Source organism: Bombus vancouverensis, chromosome 1, assembly GCF_051014615.1.
Source record: "Bombus vancouverensis nearcticus chromosome 1, iyBomVanc1_principal, whole genome shotgun sequence".
Lineage (NCBI taxonomy): Eukaryota > Metazoa > Arthropoda > Insecta > Hymenoptera > Apidae > Bombus > Bombus vancouverensis.
In genome coordinates, this window is record NC_134911.1 from 10,012,118 (window position 1) to 10,031,511 (window position 19,394).

General features: G+C 41.4%; 1 protein-coding gene across 5 annotated transcripts; it reads left to right on the forward strand.

The window, feature by feature from the left end:
• The first annotated feature begins 43 nt into the window (after window positions 1-43).
• LOC117153241 (uncharacterized) lies at window positions 44-19,393 on the forward strand. 5 transcript variants are annotated; one of them, XM_076618020.1, is made up of 7 exons: window positions 2,162-2,301; window positions 12,307-13,043; window positions 13,251-13,359; window positions 16,370-16,702; window positions 16,788-17,020; window positions 17,136-17,453; window positions 17,545-19,365. In XM_076618020.1, exons 2-7 carry the CDS (start codon window positions 13,006-13,008, stop codon window positions 17,768-17,770), a joined length of 1,257 nt encoding a protein of 418 aa, XP_076474135.1. In that variant the 5' UTR covers window positions 2,162-2,301; window positions 12,307-13,005; the 3' UTR covers window positions 17,771-19,365. The 5 variants fall into 5 exon arrangements, with proteins under 5 accessions (XP_076474130.1, XP_033182993.1, XP_033182992.1 ...); XM_033327105.2 differs by having other exon boundaries at window positions 12,307-12,728; window positions 17,545-19,347; XM_076618015.1 differs by lacking the exons at window positions 2,162-2,301; window positions 12,307-13,043 and adding an exon at window positions 44-198 and having other exon boundaries at window positions 17,545-19,393.
• Window position 19,394: the final 1 nt, after the last annotated feature.

The window sequence follows — 19,394 nt, forward strand, 5'->3', positions numbered from 1 at the left end:
GTATTGTACTATAAATCTCGTAAAAGCACAAACAGATAGCAATGTTTACTCCACCTTTAGATTATTTCGATATTTGTACGATATTTTGTATTTGATGTAGTTTTTACGAATTTCTACGTTCATAGATCGCCTTACCATGAAACCACTGTTTACGGTGGGGATTCTTCTGTCCGTGCAAGTACCAGAGATTTCCTCTCTGTAAGTACCAATTGCTAACGCTTATTCTAGGAAATACATATATAGGGAAATTACATGCATAACTTTGCCAACCATGGAAGTCGGTAAAGCAACATCAAAATTTTGGACGTTGACCGAAGTATTGTAACCTGTATAACTTTTTATAAGTTTGATAATCGCAATCATGATGAACATTCATAGTATTATATTGTTACAGTATTGTTTGTACAAATGATTGAACGACTCAACAATCTCATGCTTTATTTTCATCGCAGTGTAACATATTTTTTTTCACGAGACAATGCAAAGCATACGCAATATTTAAACAGAGACTAACCTCCCTTTCGTTAAGGCCACATTATATGCAAAATTACGGGGAAACGAAGAAATAGAACGTTTAAAACGATTGAGAACACTAGATGTCATATCGTGATCATTTCAATGGCTTTAATGAAATTGCGCGTCATTTTTGAAAAGAACGATCATAAAATTGCGAGTTATCTACCTGGAAGAAAATTAAAGGGAGAAGGTTGAAGGATTTTGTACCTGTGACCCGTCATGTGACCTGTTTTCCTCAGAGGGACGTTTATTGGTCAATGCCAGCTTATATCCCTGACGAACGCGCAAGAGCGCAGGTATATCCTTTCTCGTATGCCCCTTCTTTGCGAAAGGATAAAGCGGCTTCGTCGGTTCCCGTTACGGCAGACTTTGGTCGTAGCTCGCGAAAGAAAGGTGGAACGGCAGAAAAATCTACGAACGAGCACAGTGTGCGGAAGAATCGTGTGAAGTAAAATTGTTATTGTGCAAAGTGGACGCTCCCAGGTACTTGTGTGCATCGTGTTTACCGCGCATGGTCCGTCCAGAAGAACCACCCTTCTTTTTCTAATTACTTTAATTACAAAGAGCAGAATAATCGTCGTGTACTGTGTGTCTGGTGTTTTTTTAAAAGATACGATACAACAATATTCATAGAATCGAGTAAAAATGGCGGCTTGAATCTGATCGGCGATTAGATTCGTGGATTGTTTCGTGACCGACAGATCTTTGCACGATCGTCGAAACGTGGATTCGTCCATGACGAGGATACGTCCTGTTGATCCTGTTAATGGTATCTCGACGTGATACCTGGCAACTCGTAGGGACACGTTCGAATGCAAGTTGATCGAAGGAAGAGAAGAAACCGAAAAAGTGGCGCGATCGGTGATATGTTCGGTAATGCGCGTACCAACGTGCGAATATACGTAACGGATAGTTGACGCAAAAGTCCGTTACCCTCAGTGGTATTTGATGCTTGGCCGACGTGCGCGTGTTCATACTGGAGATCGAGAAAGTGTGTAGCGGCGATTTAAAGTTAGACGAGCGTTATCTTTTGCTTGGACGATTATGCTATCCTCTTGTGAAAAGATTGTAGAAAGAAATGTCGAAGAGAAATCACTTGGTGTGAAAGATCGAGCGATGAACTAGAACGCAAAGAAGACGATAGGAATTCTGGTTGGCCGCGAACGAAGAAGGAATCGGAGGACGTGCGCTCTCGTGGAAGTGGAAGAGAAGCGCGCCAAGTGGAAGGAGCAACGGTGGCGAAACAGGAGCGAAAGAGAGAAAATATCTCGGAGATGAAAATCGGTGGATCGCGGTTCTCTAGGGAGTCGACTAAAAGGTAGTAAGAGGAGGCCAGTCCGGATAGGAGTAGCGAGAACTAGATCGTAGTCGGTTCCTTCGGGCTGTCTAGGTCGTCGTGGCAACGAGAACGAAGGAAAAGAGGACGACCACGTGTAACCGGGTCGCGGTCGTGGAAAAATCGAGCGTGTTACGGTGATTCGGTAGAAGGATGACGACAACCACCGGAAGATACGGTGCTATGGAAATGAGACATTCCAGGAGCGAGGATTTACTCGGTGTGATCTCCGGCTCGCGATCTCCGAGTCCAAACGTGCCTCTACCTAGTACCGCTTCTGAAGACGACCTTATTGCGGCCAGCGCCCTCCACGAGGCCACTGACTCCACCATAAAACCACCGTGTCCCTTGTTGTCCTCGAGGGTTGCCAGACCGGCGGGTTTTCCAGCGGATCGTATCGATCCAGAGGATTCCATCCGAGACATCGTCACTGAAAATGATCTCTACAGGTTCGTACACGTTTCTCATTTTCTTCCTTCGATCCTTTATTCTGTGCAATTAGATCGGGTAAGGTTGCTGGTCGCTATCGTGCGTGACAATTTATATTAATGCAGAGCTAGCTTCCTGCTAGAACATTCTTTGTTTCGTTTACGTAACTTAAAATAAAAAGAAACGTTTCAGAATGATTCGATCGATAGTCGACGAGGCAACTTCTTTCCGAGGTTCCTTCCCAAGCAAATTTTTCTTTGAACACTTTCTGTACTTTGATATTGCTTTTCTCGCCGGTGCGGTGTTTGCACATTTTTTTCTTTTTTTTTTCGTCAGTCGATACTTTTATGCCACATGTATTGATACGTTTCGTGAACATCGATCTCTCGACTTTACCTATTGACGTACCACGCTGTATATTTAAGTCAATGATATCACCGATTTTTATCTTTAAGCTATTGGTTTTTGTCGAAAGTCGTAAATAAATTGTCCGATATCGAACGCATGTTTTTAGCTTGCTATCTTTTCCTGAAACGAGTCGCTTCGATTCCTACTTTCGTCGACCGAAAGATAGAGGTCGTGTACGAGCGAATACTCGAACCGTATAATAAGCGCACCGATAAAAGCGATCGAAATGGAAGAAACCAAAGATTCCAATGAAATACTCGTGTGCCGGCTTCTCGATAATTTACGACCCGAGGAGCTCGTTTCGAAGCTGATATTACTAGATTTGCAAGTGCCGCGGGCGCGAGATCCGGGACTACGGGATATGTATGTTAACTATAAACGTAGACGAGCTTTACGAGATTTCCTATGCTTCGCAACGATGCCTAAAACATTAAATGCGTAACATCCGTATTCGTGTTAACGCCGATGTTCGACCCCAGCAGACTATAAAATTATTGCTCTGTTTATCGGTAGACAAGAGAGAGTTTAAAACTTGAAAAAAGTGATGTAGCTGCGCGATTCAATTTCTTTTTCGATAATTAATCGCACAGATTTCTATATCGTTAGTAATTTTCCACTACCCGTAATTAATACGCTTTTGTCGAATTCTCGAAACACGGGATTACCGATTTAATTTGGTTGAATATTTTCGATTTCAATCTACGCGATTTGGAAGAATTAGTTAAGGCAAGATTAAGACGAGTTAAAGCGGTTAGATGTTTTTACGACAGAAACGATTAAAGCATATCTCTTCGCGAATAATCAAAATACTTAGAAACGTTCTCGTGAATTTTGCGAACGTGCTTTTACGAAAGGCAGCGACGACGAATTTGTTCGATTTATCACGAACAGCATAAATCTTAAATCGTCGATCGGAACGCGTACACGTAAATGCGCGCGGAAGAGGAAAGATCGTTTCCGGTTCGCATCGTCGCGTCGCGTCGCGTCACGTTGTGTTATGTCGCATGTAGTTCGATTTAGTCGATGACGTCGAATCATTGACAAACTATTCGAGCTATCTGATTCGTAGACGCGCGCACGCAGCAGACACGCAACGTGTTTAAAAACGGAAAGCGAGGAGCGTTTCATTTTTAATGAAGAAGGAGCGGCTTCCGTAGAATAGCGCGAGACGGTCTCAATGAAAACAGCTTCGAAGGAAATTACGAACGACTCCGAAGTGGAGCCAGCGGGCGTCCACTTAAAACGCGATTTAATCAATGCAATTAATCAGCTCGCCTCGGTTTCAACAACTTCAGTAATTTTGTCTGTAATTAGAGAGATAGCTGCGCTTCTTTTACCCTCGTTACTTATAAGACAAACTGCGATGATTAATCATAAGCGCGAGCACGAATTCTTTTTTTCTTTTCCGTTAGGTATTTCTTTTTTTATCGCTCGGAAAGAAATTTATTCTCCCGAAAGATGCTTGGAAACAGATACCGAATATTTCACGCGCAATGCACGTTCAATGGTAAAAATACGAATCGTGAATAGGTTAAAAATAACTTTCATTTTTGGCAACACGACGCCCCATGCTAACCTCCTATCACAGTCGTCATTTGTATATGCTACAGAATATATATTCACGCATTAAGCGATTCGCATACGTACTAAAACAGTACTGTCAGCCATTATGATTTGAAACTTTGGCATGTCTCATCGATATCTGGTCGATGATATAACCTCTTAAATAACGATACAATTTTAATAGTGATATTAACGTGTAATATCGCACAAAATTCACACGTATTTTCATTAGAGAGCTGTCAGCCATTATGATTTTAAACTTTGGCATGTCTCATCGATATTTGGTCGATAACCTAACCTCTCAAATAACGATACAATTTTAATAGCGATATGAACGTGTAATATCGCATAAAATTCACACGTATTTTTATTAGAGAGGCTTCCTCATTGAGTTGACAACATTGAAGGAAAAAGCACGAGTTCCAGTTCTACCGGTATCGTTTCGATCAGCTAAATATATGTAGGTATCGGAATCGACGATCAACGAGTTCTCCGATGCGTAACCGTTGACTCGTGCCCCTCCGATGTCGAGCGCCATCGGTTGGCTCTTCAGGCATTGTGCAGAAAAGAACAGAGCTAAAGATAGCGATATATTTGAGAGCAGTTTCTCCGTCTTCGTTATCCTTCCATTGTGTATCATCCACGTCAACCGAAATACATACGTACGTACGTATTACAATAAAAATAGGATCGAGTCCCGGAGAAACGAATAAAGTAAAAGCATTCGCTTTCTAATTCCATTTTCTTCGAGCTTTTGCAAACCCGTTTTTCCCCATCTCTTCGATTTCCCATCGATGAAACGATTGCGTCATTATATTGTAAATGTACCAATTAAGATATATAAGTCACAGCGACCAATTTAAGAAATTAGTCTGTGGTCTGCAAAGGGGTAACCTTGTCACTTGCGAAATAAAGAAACGCGGTGTGAGGTTATCTTTATTTAGATTTTCGAGATATCCAACGGCGATCGTTATATACAGGCGAATTGCTTGGAAACTTCGCTCGTTAACTTCGAGATTAACGAAAAGAAGCATTGGAATCCGGTTTCTTCTTTTTTTCTTTCTTTTTTTTTTTGGCAAGATTTATTGATATCACGGTATTTACTTGTTTATTCGTGAAAAAAACGTGGCTAGCTAACTACTATGTACGTGGTTATTTAATTCGTTGCAGAATAGGTACATACCGTGAAAATGTACTGTACCATTTAGAGTTTAGTGTATTTTAAAGGAACGAGGCTAGCTTCTAGGTCTTGGCGGGTAACGGTCGGAAAATAATTCCGCCTTGCTGTTGTGTTTCTCTCGCTGAGTTGGCTAGCGTTAATACCAATTCCATATACATTTCTACGGTTAAATAATTAACCGTGCGTAGTTAAGCTGTTAAACCGCGGAGTTTGATCTAAAAAAATCCCATTCGCGTTGCGTAGTTAAAATCAAACAAGGACACACATCGAACGTATGGCAAATGTTCCTATCATTAATTTTTGCGAAGAAACGATCCAAACGATGTTGAAAAAGGCATCGTTATTAAGAACTTAAAAATTGCCAAAAAATAATAAAGTACACGAATGGGGATACATTGGGGAAAATAATCAACTCAATTTAGAAAAAGCGATACATTGTACACAGCAGAGAATAATCAAATGATTTTTCATCTATAAAATACATAAAGGGAACATACCACTAAATGTCCTTTGTATTACTTTTCACCGAAATTTTCAGTTCTTACAATAAGTGGTAATTTTTTCTTTCGCACGACGAGTATACACGTCAACCGCAACGAAATAAACTTGTGGATTGACGCGTATACACGTCGAACGCAGTTAACCGGTTGAGTTAGTCGTTCCACGTAGACGAGTGGAATAGTTGCAATTAACAAATCGTTGGAAATTAAACGGCACGAATGTAGTTCGTTACAGAGCTGCATTTAGTGTCGTGTTCCATGGTTTATCATTTATTTATTAATTCCATTTTTATACTTTATTTTTATCGATAAACGGGAAGTACGAATTACTCGAGAACGAATCTTTCGACAAATCTTTTTACCAATGTCGTGACGATAGTACGATGTTTCGTTCTGCTTGCTTCATAAACAAATTTCACCAGAGTTCCCGAAAAGACGCGTTTCTTCGCTTTCTTTCGCTAACGCACATCGCGAAGTAGAGTAGATATTCGATCTCCTAGCAAAAAACACACACCGCTCGGGGCAAAAAACGACAAGAAACGAGCATAACACGCCCTTTTGTGGTTGCTGCGCCATTTTTGGTCGCGACGATACACATCGTCGTTAACCCTTTCACTGGAATACTTGGCTTAGAAAGTCGCTGGAAAATCGTTATTATGCAAACTGTTCGAAGCGCTGCTCGTGATAAACGGTAGTCTAATTCGTACGCCAATTTCTCCATCGACGAACGACCCGATTTACGAGCGACGCAAGTCGAACATTTTTTGTTGTCCCAGCTTTACCGGGTCGCTTCGCTTACTCTCGTGTTATGCAACACGCGTGTTCTCGCCAACAATACGTGCAGTTTCCCTTGTCGGCCGAATGTCGCCACGCGAATACGCGTCCAGATTTCTCGTTTCTTTTTGTGAGCTGCGTATCGACGAAAGTTTCCATTTGAATAGACGTGTGGCACATTGGGCTGTGAGCCAAATTTGCAATTGTATGGCAGCCTCTGGTCGCAAGATGTATCGAGATCCTAAATTAAAACCTCGTGTAATATCCATCGATGGACGAGACAGAGACTCGTACAGCGAGCAGTGTTCTTTGTAATGGCCACTGATCTTTTCGATAAGAACTGAACCGAGATTTGCTGTGTCACTGCGACGAGAGAAGGAAAAGAGAGAAGAATAGAAAAGGAAGGGAAAGTGCGTTTCGTCCGGAACAGCTAAGCGAATGCTTTCCAGAATTATGTTTTTCCACGTGTATCTCTGTGTTGGTACTCGTAGAAAAGTCGCCATGTATTTCGTGGGTTGCTCGTTTCTAATATTCCCTTAATATTAACACATTGTTGACCGGTCACGAGTTAACTCGTGTTTTCATGGCTAAACGTTATGTTTCATGGCCGAGCGTAAACTCGTGATGCGCTTTTTTTTTCGCATCAGCGTCAGACCACGTCTTAGAAACAATAGTCACTGGCAGAGAAACAAAACCGACTATAGCGTGTAGAATATGCTCTTCAAAATGAAAACGCAGCGAAACTAGATATATTTGCGAAAGCTGTTATGTACCATTACACGTAGGTGATTGTTACACTGTTTATCATACGAAAAAGAAATATTAAAAGTTGAATAATAAATAAAATTTATATTGTTTTACTTCACAGACAGTGACATAATTCTCAGTAAAATTGCCGGTCAACAATGTGTTAAGGCATTAAATAGATGGTTACGACATTTGCAGTAATTAATGCGTAGAGCGTGCGGTTCAAAACCTGAAATCTGTAAAAATTCTGCTAATCGAGTATGCGAAGGTACGCGGGAAAATATTTTTGCAACCTGGTGGCATTTCAAGTTAACACGTCGAATAGCATGAGGGTCACCGGTCATCTCAGTGAGATAAATTCATTAATGATGATTATAATGATGATTACCGTAACATATCTTTTGTATGTAATACAGGATGGTTGGTAACTGGTGGTACAAGCGGAAGGAGGTGATTCTACGCGAAAAAAGAAGTCGAAAATATAGAATAACAATTTTTCGTTTGAGGCTTTGTTTTCGAGAAAATCGACTTTGAATTTTCGCTCGGTACGCGTGCAATTTATCGCGTCTCGCTGTAACGGATCTCACTGTAGATCGTTGTCTCGATGGAAAAATTAAAAAAAAATTTTATTCTATATGTCGGAGAAGAGTCAGGAACAGGGTTGTGGGAGTTTGATAGACCTCCCTTGGAGTTGGCCATCGTTGTGTGATAACGAAGATACGGCCTGATGCTACGAGTATGGACACCACCGATTCGACAATCAACAGCAGTGGTTGGGCACTTGCGATGTTAGTGACATTGGTCTTAGGTTCCATGACGAATCCACGGTCAACGGGATGAAAGATATACTTGCTCTGCCTCAAACTCACTGATCGTCAGGTGCTGCTCCCTTCGTCAGTGGGATCTCAAGAAGGAAGGAATTTTCGTCCCAATGATGCCACAGAGGAAAACTATGATGGGATTTGTCTAAGGACACGAGATCATCGGATCCGTCGGGTATAGCCCTCGTTCCGAAAGTAAGGGAAATTGACGTCGCTGTAAATTTGTCAGTTTGGGACAAAGACTGTCTGTCCGTTTGGAAAATCTTAATTGCCAGAAGATCCAGGTTTTATAGCAGGTCCTCGGGCTAACTGAACTTGTGCTGTGTACGTGCCTCAACATCAGGTATTCATTGTCCGAAGGAACCGTTGGAATGTTTTACTGTCAAGTACCTCTATTGGTATTTCTTTTAACGAGGGTCATACTATAATTCCACACCTTTGTTAGGCGAAGCGTTGACCGCGGCTACGTTCGGCGACTGATGGTCGCCTTGAGCCCAAGTTTATTATCATAAATCGCAAACAAGTACAATTGGGCAGGACGACGGCAAATTGTTTAATTACGGCTGTAAACTTTAATTACGATTTTACGGATTTTCACGAAGTTCCAGAGGGACGGCTCCGGTGTCTTTTCATCTCTGACATATATTTTCGACTTCTTTTTTCGCGTAGAATCACCCCCTTTCAGCTTGTACCACCAGTTACCAACCAACCTGTATTTCAACATAGTCAAACCTTGTAAAACTGGCGTCACATTCAACGTGTTAAACATCCGTCATTGTAAGGTTCACAGAAAAACGTATCACGATCGGTATATTTCAGAAGAATTTTATTTAATTTTTACGCCTATGGTCGTTACAAGCGCTGAGGTGTCTTGAACTGTGTGCCAACTGATCCTTGGCCTTTAACCAGTTAGCTGTTGCGACCTCTTTGAAAAGTTTTTTTTTTTTATTTATTTATTTACATTTTACAATTTGCCCAGTAGGACATTCGGTAAAATATTATAGCTTAGTGGTATAATAATATAACATGTGGATGGCTACCCCCAGTGGGATACCATCTTCGAATTTGATTGATTTATTTTTTTAGTGTGGTGAGTGTTTGTTTGTTAGGTTATGTCCTTTGTGAGATCTGTTGGGTGTTTCCTTTTTAATCTTCTCTTTATGTTTGATGCGCCGACTGTTTCCGCTGCCAGCCGGTTCAGGTGCGTTGCTATTCTTTCTCTGTACCTTCTCGCACTTCTGTTAATCTCCTCCTTGACCGTTGATATTCCCAGGTCTTTCCGAATGTCCTCGTTTCTAACGTACCATGGCGCGTTTGCTATTGTTCTGAGTATTTTAGATTGCATTGCCTCTATTTTGGTTATATGGCTCATTGCTGCTGTTCCCCATAGTGCTATTCCCTATGTTCTTTGAAAAGTGTGTACCTAAAATGTATGGGGAAAAGTAAGCGATGACGAGTATACTCGTCGAACACAGTGTGACTGTTATAATATTTTTTTTTTTTTTTATTTATTTGTTGAAATTACAATCAATTCTCGCGTTGAGAATTTTCAGTAATTTTTCTGGCGTGGCGCAGTGACATGGCTGTTTATTTACAATAAGTTAATACTTATTACAGATAGGTATAATTTATAAGTATTATAAGTAAGTGCATATGCTTAATTTGGATAACTAAATGAATCTAGCGTTTAGGTCTAGCGGGTAGTGCCTCTTCAGCCTGCGAATCTGGTCCGTCGTGTCAAGACCCCCAGTGATTAGGGGGTTTCGGTGTTTGTTGACTCTTTTGCTATATCTGTCGCTGTATTTTGCTATTTCCTCTTTGACTGTGGGTATCTTGAAGTCGCGATGGATGGTTTTGTTGGTAACATACCAAGGTGCGTCTATTAAGGATCTTAGCGTTTTCGATTGGAAGCGTTGTAGTATTTCGATGTTGGAGTTACTTGCTGTTCCCCATAGTTGGATTCCGTAGGTCCAGACAGGTTTTATTACGGTCTTGTAGGGGGTAATTTTATTCTGTATTTTCAGTTTGGAGCGTCGGCCCGTGAGCCAATAGAGTTTTTTTAGTTTGTCCTTTAGTTGCTTCGTTTTATCTGAGATGTGTTTCTTCCACGTTAGTCTCCTGTCCAGGGTCATGCCCAGGTATCGGACTGAGTCCCTGCTAGGACTGTTATAATATGGAATTAAATTGTAACGAAATGACTGTTTTATTTTTTCATTTTATTATCGACAGGGCTCGTCATCAACACGAAATATCGTCATTTCTTCGTGACGAGTATACTCGTCGAAGATGGCTGACTGGTTAATACTACGGTCCACGCGACTTAAGCTCAGAGAGGGTTAAATCCGGCAACATATTGACGATACAAATGTTTTCGCATAATGCGATTAGGAACGATATTTGAAAGAAAGTAAACAACTTGGAAACAATTTTCCTTCGATGTTCCATAAACAAAATATCGATTAGACGAAAAAACACAACTTTTTCTTACATTTCGTTTTACGTCCCAGAAACTGTCTGTAAGACTGCAGAAGTTTCAATAGAAAGTTATGGCTAATAAAGTTTATTATCTGTAAAATGAGACCTGTTACGTTATGATAAGCATAATCGTTAGCTTGTAAATTAGCAACAAACGCGAAGAAATCCTTTTTTCTCCAATCGTTTACAACTTTAATCAAAATTGTCGATACAATGGTACGATCGTACGATCTCACACTTTAAGTAATGTTCAACAATGAAACAGATGATACCAATCGTTTCCTTTATTTTTATACTTCTTCCATGAGTCACAATTTTTAGTTTCGTAAATATTTTTCCGATCAAAAAAGACCCACATGTAACGCAAACAATAAACTGTAAACAGACCTATTTCATTTCTTGATGTTTAATAGTTTAGAGAAACGCTTTTTTTTTTAATTGACTGCAGCAATCGGTAGAACAAGTTCCACTACGATATAGTGAAAAATGCAAAAGTTGTATTTTAGCATTTGAGTGACAATATTTTTGTTTACTTATATATCAAAATATAGGTCTTCCTATATAGCGTGTAAGCTCGGAGCTTTTTATTGCAAATAACAAATTTTCCGTTTGTCTTAGTACGAGTAGTACTCGTTTGTCACAGAGCCTCGACGGTTTGAGCGACTGTACGATTGCATCATTGTACCACAAATCTAACCGGAGCTTTACGACTGAGAGAAAATGGACTTCTTCGCGCTTTTTACTAATTTCCAACCTAACGATTGAGCTTATAATAACGTAGCAGGTCGCATTTTACAGATAATAAGTTTTATTAACTTTCCACCGAAACTTTTTCACCTATGACAAATAGTTTCCAAGACATAAAACGAAATGTAAGAAAGATTGGTGTATTTCTCGTTTATGAAAAATGTCGTTTATTTTGTACTGCGTATCGTTCTGAATAATATGATACAAAAACACTTCTACTATCAATTTGTCTCTGAAAAAATATGCATTCGACCAGACTACTATTTACTACTACTACTACTGCTACTATATTTCTGCGGCCATCGTGGACTATTTTGTGGCCGGACGAAGGTTCACCAATAGTAACTTTCTCTAAAATCATTTCTACCAGGAACATTTTTCAGAATTCTCTTACAGTAGCTGAATTGTTACCTGCCGTTACTTAGCCACATCCGCGAATTTTGTTGGTTCTGGCTTAACAAAGAGCAACGAACGACCGTTCCACGATTCTACCAACGAAACCAAGAATCGTCGAAAACAATGTTCCCTCAGTGTGTGTTATCTTCGATATTTGATATTCGAACTTTCGACCGAATGGACGACTATCGTCATTGATCGAATCGTCTTGCCGAATATCCTGGAAACTGACGTATAGTTCAGCTGCTGAAGTGAATCTGACTCGGTTCAGCAGCTGAATCTGAACTTTTGTCCTCCGCTCGGTATATCCTTCGAAGGTGTGCGAGTTCGAAAGGCAGAACCGAAGATAATCGGTGGCTCGTATTGCGATCGGTACCTTCGACACCTGGCTAGAATTACATTGCGATATTTCAGTTTCACAGGACGCTGGAGATTCGGTCCGGAAAGGCGTGACGGGCGGATTCTTGAAGAACAGAGTAGAGACTGGCTGCGGGCTGGTTGGCAGGCAACCCGGAAGACAGGCAAAGATCGTTGTTGGATCTCGAAGCGGGAGCACCGCGCGTCTCGAGCAATCGTGAAAGCGAAAGTCTCGGAGAGAATGGACGAGCCGTTACACGGCAGTGCGAGTGTCAGTGAGTGAAGATAAAAAGAACCGGAGAGAGGAAGTTTCGGTGGAGGGCAACAGATTCGCAGCGATCAATAAGAAGAGGGAACGAGAGAGAGAGAAAGAGAGAGAGAGAAAGAGAAATCGATTGGCGAAGCAACTGCAAGCAGCTTGCAACCGACGAGCGCATCGGGTCGCATCAGACCCGACCGGGCCACGCCATGACCGAAAGGTCGGCTTCCTGCTCGCTAGCTTCTCGATGTCGCGGCGAATATCGCTCGTTACACGGTGCAGCCTTCGCGTGGGACCTGAGCACGCTTCCGGTTTCCAAACGGCAGATCTCTAACGAGAGATCTCGTCGACGACGAACTCAATCCGCTGCGGTTGATAGGCCAATAAGATTGTTGCGCATTCGGTGATACTGAAACGAGACTGTCTGTCTCGGAATCATTGTTCTGCCTGTGAATTATGTCGGCTTTTAATCGCCATTCGAATCTTCGTCCACGACAATGATAGAATCAGACTTGCTGGGTGAAACGTCTGAAATGTAGAGTTTCGTTTGATACGAATAAATGGGAATAAAATCGCGGACAGATGTCAGGCGATTGTATCGTACGACTAGCATTCTTCCACGAAATTTTTCTGTCTTCTTCCATTTGTTTAAACTTACTTTCACTCGCATCATTGTTCTCGGAAAATGATGAAAAATCAGCTACTCGAGATAGTAAATATTTAATATACTATCTGCTTTCAGGTTCGTGCTGTTCAAGCGTCACTATGATAAATATGTTGCCTTGGCGGCGAAATATGAGGAAGCCAAAGGTACCGCCTACTACTTGGAAGAACGTTATCATGAGGTGAAGGTAAGCGTTTTTAATTAATCGAACCTTGTCAAATGCAGATTCAGCCGATGATAAACGATAGGAATCGTCGGTGTTATTGTAATTCGAAAAATAGACAAATTTGCTGTTCCACACGGTACGATCGTAAATGGATGTAACGGAAAACGATATATATCTAGGTCGGTTTATTGGAGTAGTCGGCGAATCTAGTAAAAATATAACGCGTAACACATTAAATATCGGATACGCGGAACTGGTAACCAATGAAACGTAACGAAGCCAAAGAAACGCCGTCGATAGTTTTCTCTATCGCGTAAAGAACGTACGCAGCATAATATACGTCAGAGTTTCGTAGATTCGATCCGAGATCGCGCTACTTATCTCAATCTCGACAATTACGGAACTCTAGAAAAATCTACTGTAACCTTCGTTTTTCCTAATACTGTAGTAATCTATATCTCGATGAGAATAAAAATGGTTTCGCACGATAGCGGGCTGCTATCGAGACTTGAGCTTTGAAAGCCTCTGGGATAAGCAACGCGTACGTATAATTAATTCTCGAGACGGTTGCAACAAAGATCAGAGTCCTTCCGCGATCTTGTTAGTCTGTGCTCGATGGTATCTGTGGCCCCAGGCAGCTTGTACCGCGAGTGAAATCAACTTGCTCTCGCCTGTTGCAATATTATCCGTAAAAATGCGCGAGAGAAAACGGTCTTCTTGTACTACGCAGCTTATTTAGTATTTGCAAAAATGTATCGATAGATGTCACTGTCGTCGTTCGCCGGATGAGAAACATTTCGAGCGAGTTCCTGCGTTCATAAAAATTCTACTTCCCAATGAATATCTTGGTCCGCGATGACTGTTCAAGCTCCTTTTCTTTCTCTTTTTCTTTTCTTCTTTTTTCTGTCTTTGGGACGGTCGAATATTCCTGACAAAAAAAGTTCTTGCGTGTGATTGTCGTGATCTGAAAAAACCGTACGCGGTACAGCTCGACGCGTTCCATTCTTTACACGTTCTCAATCCTGTTTGAATAGCCCCGATGCCAGTCAGGCAGTCACTGTAACCGTAGACATTGACAGACAGGATTTCCCATGTCGAGTGTCCGTTTGGCGTTCGTTTATGGCTCTCGCACGCTCTTTGAACTTTTCGAAGAAATTTGACGGCAGCTCTGTGACGAAACCTTCTCGCGGGAACAATGGGGGAACGGAAGGGGAACGTTCCATCTTCGTGCGTACAGTGTTTTATCTAATCACGTGCTCCGGATTCGCGTTCCTCGAAATATCGACATGCAATTAACCGTCGCCTACAACTTTAACTGGCACGCCAAGGTTTAATTCGACTGTCGAGATTTGACCTCGATCGAAGGAAAAATAAGCGGAATGTAGGCTTCGTCCGACTAAATATGTACCTGCGATTAAATCGTTTCTAGAAGAAGTTACGAAGAAACGATAAACTGAACCAGCGTAGCGTGATTTTTCCGTGACCGGTTGTAGAATCCAACCAGTCTGTAATATCGGGCAGGAAACAAAGATAGGAAAGAAAGTAAAAGGAAGAGACGAATCCGCGAAGCCTTTGGAGAAAAGAGGTCTAGGAAAGAGCGGAGGCGTCGTGTCGTGTCTATAGACGCAGAGCAGGATAGCCGGAGGAAGGCCGTGTAAGTAGTACTTAGGTCGATTTCACCCGTGGGCACTGGTTTCCCCTTGGCCTTCTAGTGGATGCGCGTCAACTTGTACGTCTGCTTATGCACTGGCCGCCAGAGAAAATTGACCGTGGTAAACCGTACAGTGGCAAAACCGCGGAGACAAAGCCGAGCAACGACGAGCGAATGGCAAAAAGTTCATCGTGGAGAAGAAACGGTTACATTTCGTTACTCCGCTTTTCCCTCTGCGGTTTCGTATCTTGTCTTTCAACTCGTTCCTGCAGCGCCCCTCGTCTTCCTTCCTCTTGACTTTCTTCGCTTTCTTTCCAGCCTGTTTTTTCCGTAGCCTCTCTTTTCGTACCTTTCCTCGTTTAGTTTCGTTGCAGTAGAAGCCGCGAAACGGCCTGCCCCGAGCTGAGCTGGCTCGTACTACCGTTCATCAACCTCGTACCATCGACAGTCTAGTTTGGCCGCCTAAGCTGACCTACAATGTGGCATCTAGCGCGATGCTAGATGCGACTCAGCCGTAGGAGGGAGGTGCGGCCGAGGCGGCGTTATCGGCCGGATCACGTCATACCGCCGGCTCAGTTACCGATCTTCCACTCGGCTCGACCAGCAACGTCGAAACGTTCAATGACGAACTGGTCGTTCGTATGCGAAGCAACACGGAGAATCGATGATTTACGATTTAGTCGCACTTACGCAATCGGCCAAACGGCGAGAATAGATTTGCCACGCGTAGCAACGCAACGTAACGCATAGTCTAAGTACCGTGTTCGATCTATAAATAGCGTTTCTGTCGATGGTACCCTTGATACACGAACGTCATTTCGGTCGTATTTTAGCGGTAAACACGTCTTATCGAACTAATGTACGCTTTCAATATCCGTACGTCCTACCTCGAGCACGGTAGATTCGAATCTGGAGCTGCAAAATTGGTTCCGTAATAAATACCGATGATGTTTGCATGTAGCCGTTTGCAGGCGCAACAGAGGCATCCAAAAGCGACGACCGTGAAATCAGATGCAGTGCTGGAAGCATTCGGTTGCATTCTCTTTTTTAATTAGAATTATTATCTCCGTTAACGCTTGCCTGCGGACTCGTTCGCCTTATCGGTTGACAACCACTGCTACACGAATGTACCTCGTTGGTATTATTCTCTAATCTATCTACGTTAGTTGTACAGACTCGAAAACAATCGTGACTCAGTCGATAAAAAGATATAACTCGAAAGATAAGAGTTACCGAGATGACTTATCGAGTAAATATCAACGAATTTCTTGAACGAGCCGACCTTAATCAAAAGTTGAATTCGAGTTACTATTGAAACGAATTGGAAAGATCGGATTACGATAGAAACTCGTGTAATACAAAATTGTCCGGTTGTTTCAGGCTGAAAGGGACAAGTTAGAGGAGACTCGACGGTCGTTGGAGAAGCGACTGGAGGGTTGCGAAGCAGAACTGCGAGGCAAGGAGGACGAGCTGTTCCTGCAACTGGAACGAAGCCTTCGTCTGGAGGAAGAGGTGGAGAGAGCTAAAACCGAACGCGACAGTTGCATAGCTGCTAAGGATCGGCTGGAGAGGCAACGGGAAGTAGCTTTGCGCCGTCTGCAGATGCAACTGGCGCAAAACGAGATTACTAGGCAAACTCTTGAACGAGCTCGCCAGGACGTTGTCAAACAGGCTACTGTTATTCGTGCTGAACGTGATGCTCTTGAAAGAGAGGTAATGATAATTCGAGCAACAGCATCTGTTTCGATGAAGACGATCTATGCTATAATGTCATGTTGTGTATATTCTGTGTCTCTAGAATGAAGTTTTAAAAGAGAAGCTGCGTATAGAACAGGGAGAACTGGGAGAGGAAAGGCGTAGACGAGAGGAAGGTGTCGCAGCGCTGACTCGAGAAACGATTACATTGAGACACGCCGCGAGACATCTTCGTGCAGCGACTCTACACGCTACGTCTTGCCGCCGTCGACGACGGTGTTCCGTTTGTTTATACGCGAGGCGCACTTTTGCCGAGATCGATGATTATCGCGACGAGTAAGTGAATCGAACCTAGAAAAAACACGAGTATCTGTAAACAGACCAGCCCCGATAGTCGATAACGAAGAAAAGGCTTTTATCTTTACAATTATCTAATTTCCAAACGTTTCAGTGGAAATCTTTTCAAGTGCCTTCAAGCGCCGCTGCAGGATTTACGTACCTGGTTCCGACCTAGCACAACGTCCACGACATCGATGTCGCGTGGACAGAGGACCAGTTCACCGTTAGCCGATCGAGAAATAAGTTTTATCGACGATTCCAGCGTCGACAGTAGCCCCGGTGGAAGCAATGCTAGCAGCAGCAGTACCACAAGTAGTAACAGCGCGTCCGACGATGAAGCATATCCGAGTACTCTTGTTGCTGAAATATCGCTTTCATCGGCTAACTCGAGCGCTCCAGCTACGGCTAGAGCCTTTTCATCCGATTCAGGGTTCGTCTTGATATTTCACCAAGTTCGTGTACCTTCTAGTTACGTAAGAAATAGCGAAACATTATTCGCATTGAATTTTCTCGTTGTTCAGGTTTTCTTCGGAAATCGGAGATCGAAGATCACGATGTTATGAAAATGGAGGTAGTAGCACCAGCAGCAGCAGTGGCAAAAGCAGGAAAATTAGCGAGTCGCTTAGTTGCAGCGAACCGGACGAACAGAGCACGACAGGAATTAGTCGATCGAGGTGGACCTCCTCGTTTCGCAAGTTACTTGGACGAAAACCAAAGACCAAGCCCACGCCTGACCGTTCCTCGTGAAAAGGCCAAGACTGAGAAGCACGTTGTCGTGCTTCGAACACGTAGTGCGAAATCACCGTGAAATTTAGTGCTCCCTCCCTTTTTCAGCTCCGTCATTGATCTATCGAGATTGTTCGCTTGATCGGTAAAACATTCCAAACGAATTTGTTTACTATTAAAAAAACAATTCGATACTGCCAGCATATTGATAGTAATACAATCCTGGATTTCTTCCTAGTAATAACATCGAATTAAAGACCACAAATTTCGAATTATATCGATATAGAAACTTATCCTCGCAAATGATCATTACGGTCATTTTACTAGTAGTTCACTTTCTCATATCTAATATACCTTGGCTGAAGTTTCGGCTGTTAATACTCGTCACACTATGTAGGAATTGAAATTTCAACGATTATTATTGCGAACGATCGATCAAATTCAACTAAAGCATACGATATTAGGCAAAAGAACTCTGTTTACGATTATTGGAGTTGGGTCTGAAATTTCTAGGCATTTTGTTTTTTATTGGATTGTGAGTAAAATAACGTTATTATTTATGACGCATTGTAGCATCCTTACATTGTTATTGTTAGGGCGATTGTTGTTCTGCTAGTCAAAGAACGTATATATCGTAGACATAAATGTATATAAATATATGTATGCATAACATACGTATATCCAAATCGATCGATCGCAATGTTATTTCTTAGTTCGTAGAATTACAGATGTTCAAATCTGCAACTCACTTTAGTATCCAATGAAATTTTCAAGATGTTTGTAGCAAAACATCACTTGTGAAATTAAATATGTTTTTGTATACAATAATACATCAAAACCAAAAAGGCAATGTTCGCTTGGATAACGAGTTTCTTTTACGGGCTATTGTGTAACGTATACATGATAGGAACATTTGAATGAATTAGATTGGAATCGATAATACGTAAATGCATCCGATAATATATCATTAATAATCGATTATCAAACACGTAACAACTTCGTATTCAGGGTAACAACAAATTTCTCTTAGAAACTTCATTTTAATTATTAAACGAATAATTCAATAGCAACTATTACTGAATTTCTTCCTAAATTTTACTTGTATGAAGTTATCACATATTCTATATATATTTTCTATATGCTATTTATGAATTTCAATTTACAGTTTTTTTATGAATTCACGGAATAAGTAAAATTAGATATCTGATTCATTGTTACGTTAATGCAAAAATCGTTGAAGTTTATGACGAATTAAAAAATGCTAATTCAATGGAAAAACAATAGATGAATCAGTGCTTCTCAGGAAGATATTTATAGCCAGTTTAAAGTTTTACTGTTTATCACACAAATTCTTAAAATTTTTGCATCAACTAACAAATCAATGATTTTAATTGATTTGACCATGTTTAAATTTTTACCAACGATAGATAAAGTCGTTTGTTAACCAAGAACGATTATATGTTAAATAAATATGAAACCAAAATAGAAAAATTTTAAGGATTATCTGTTTAATGAATTAACTGCAAACATATATTTTCTTGTGTATTTTTTCACTACCCGACTTTTTCTACAATCTTTTCCGTTTTTTACGAAATAAAAATACAAATTAGTAAACCGGAAAGCAGTACGTCTTTTTTTACCACGT

Bases quoted from the DNA above. Each gene is read 5' to 3' on its own strand.
- LOC117153241 (XM_033327101.2), top strand. From the start codon at position 2,006: ATGACGACAACCACCGGAAGATACGGTGCTATGGAAATGAGACATTCC. The intron at 13,360-16,369 runs GTAAGCGTTTTT...CGGTTGTTTCAG, and splicing joins AACGTTATCATGAGGTGAAG to GCTGAAAGGGACAAGTTAGA. The intron at 16,703-16,787 runs GTAATGATAATT...CTGTGTCTCTAG, and splicing joins GTGATGCTCTTGAAAGAGAG to AATGAAGTTTTAAAAGAGAA.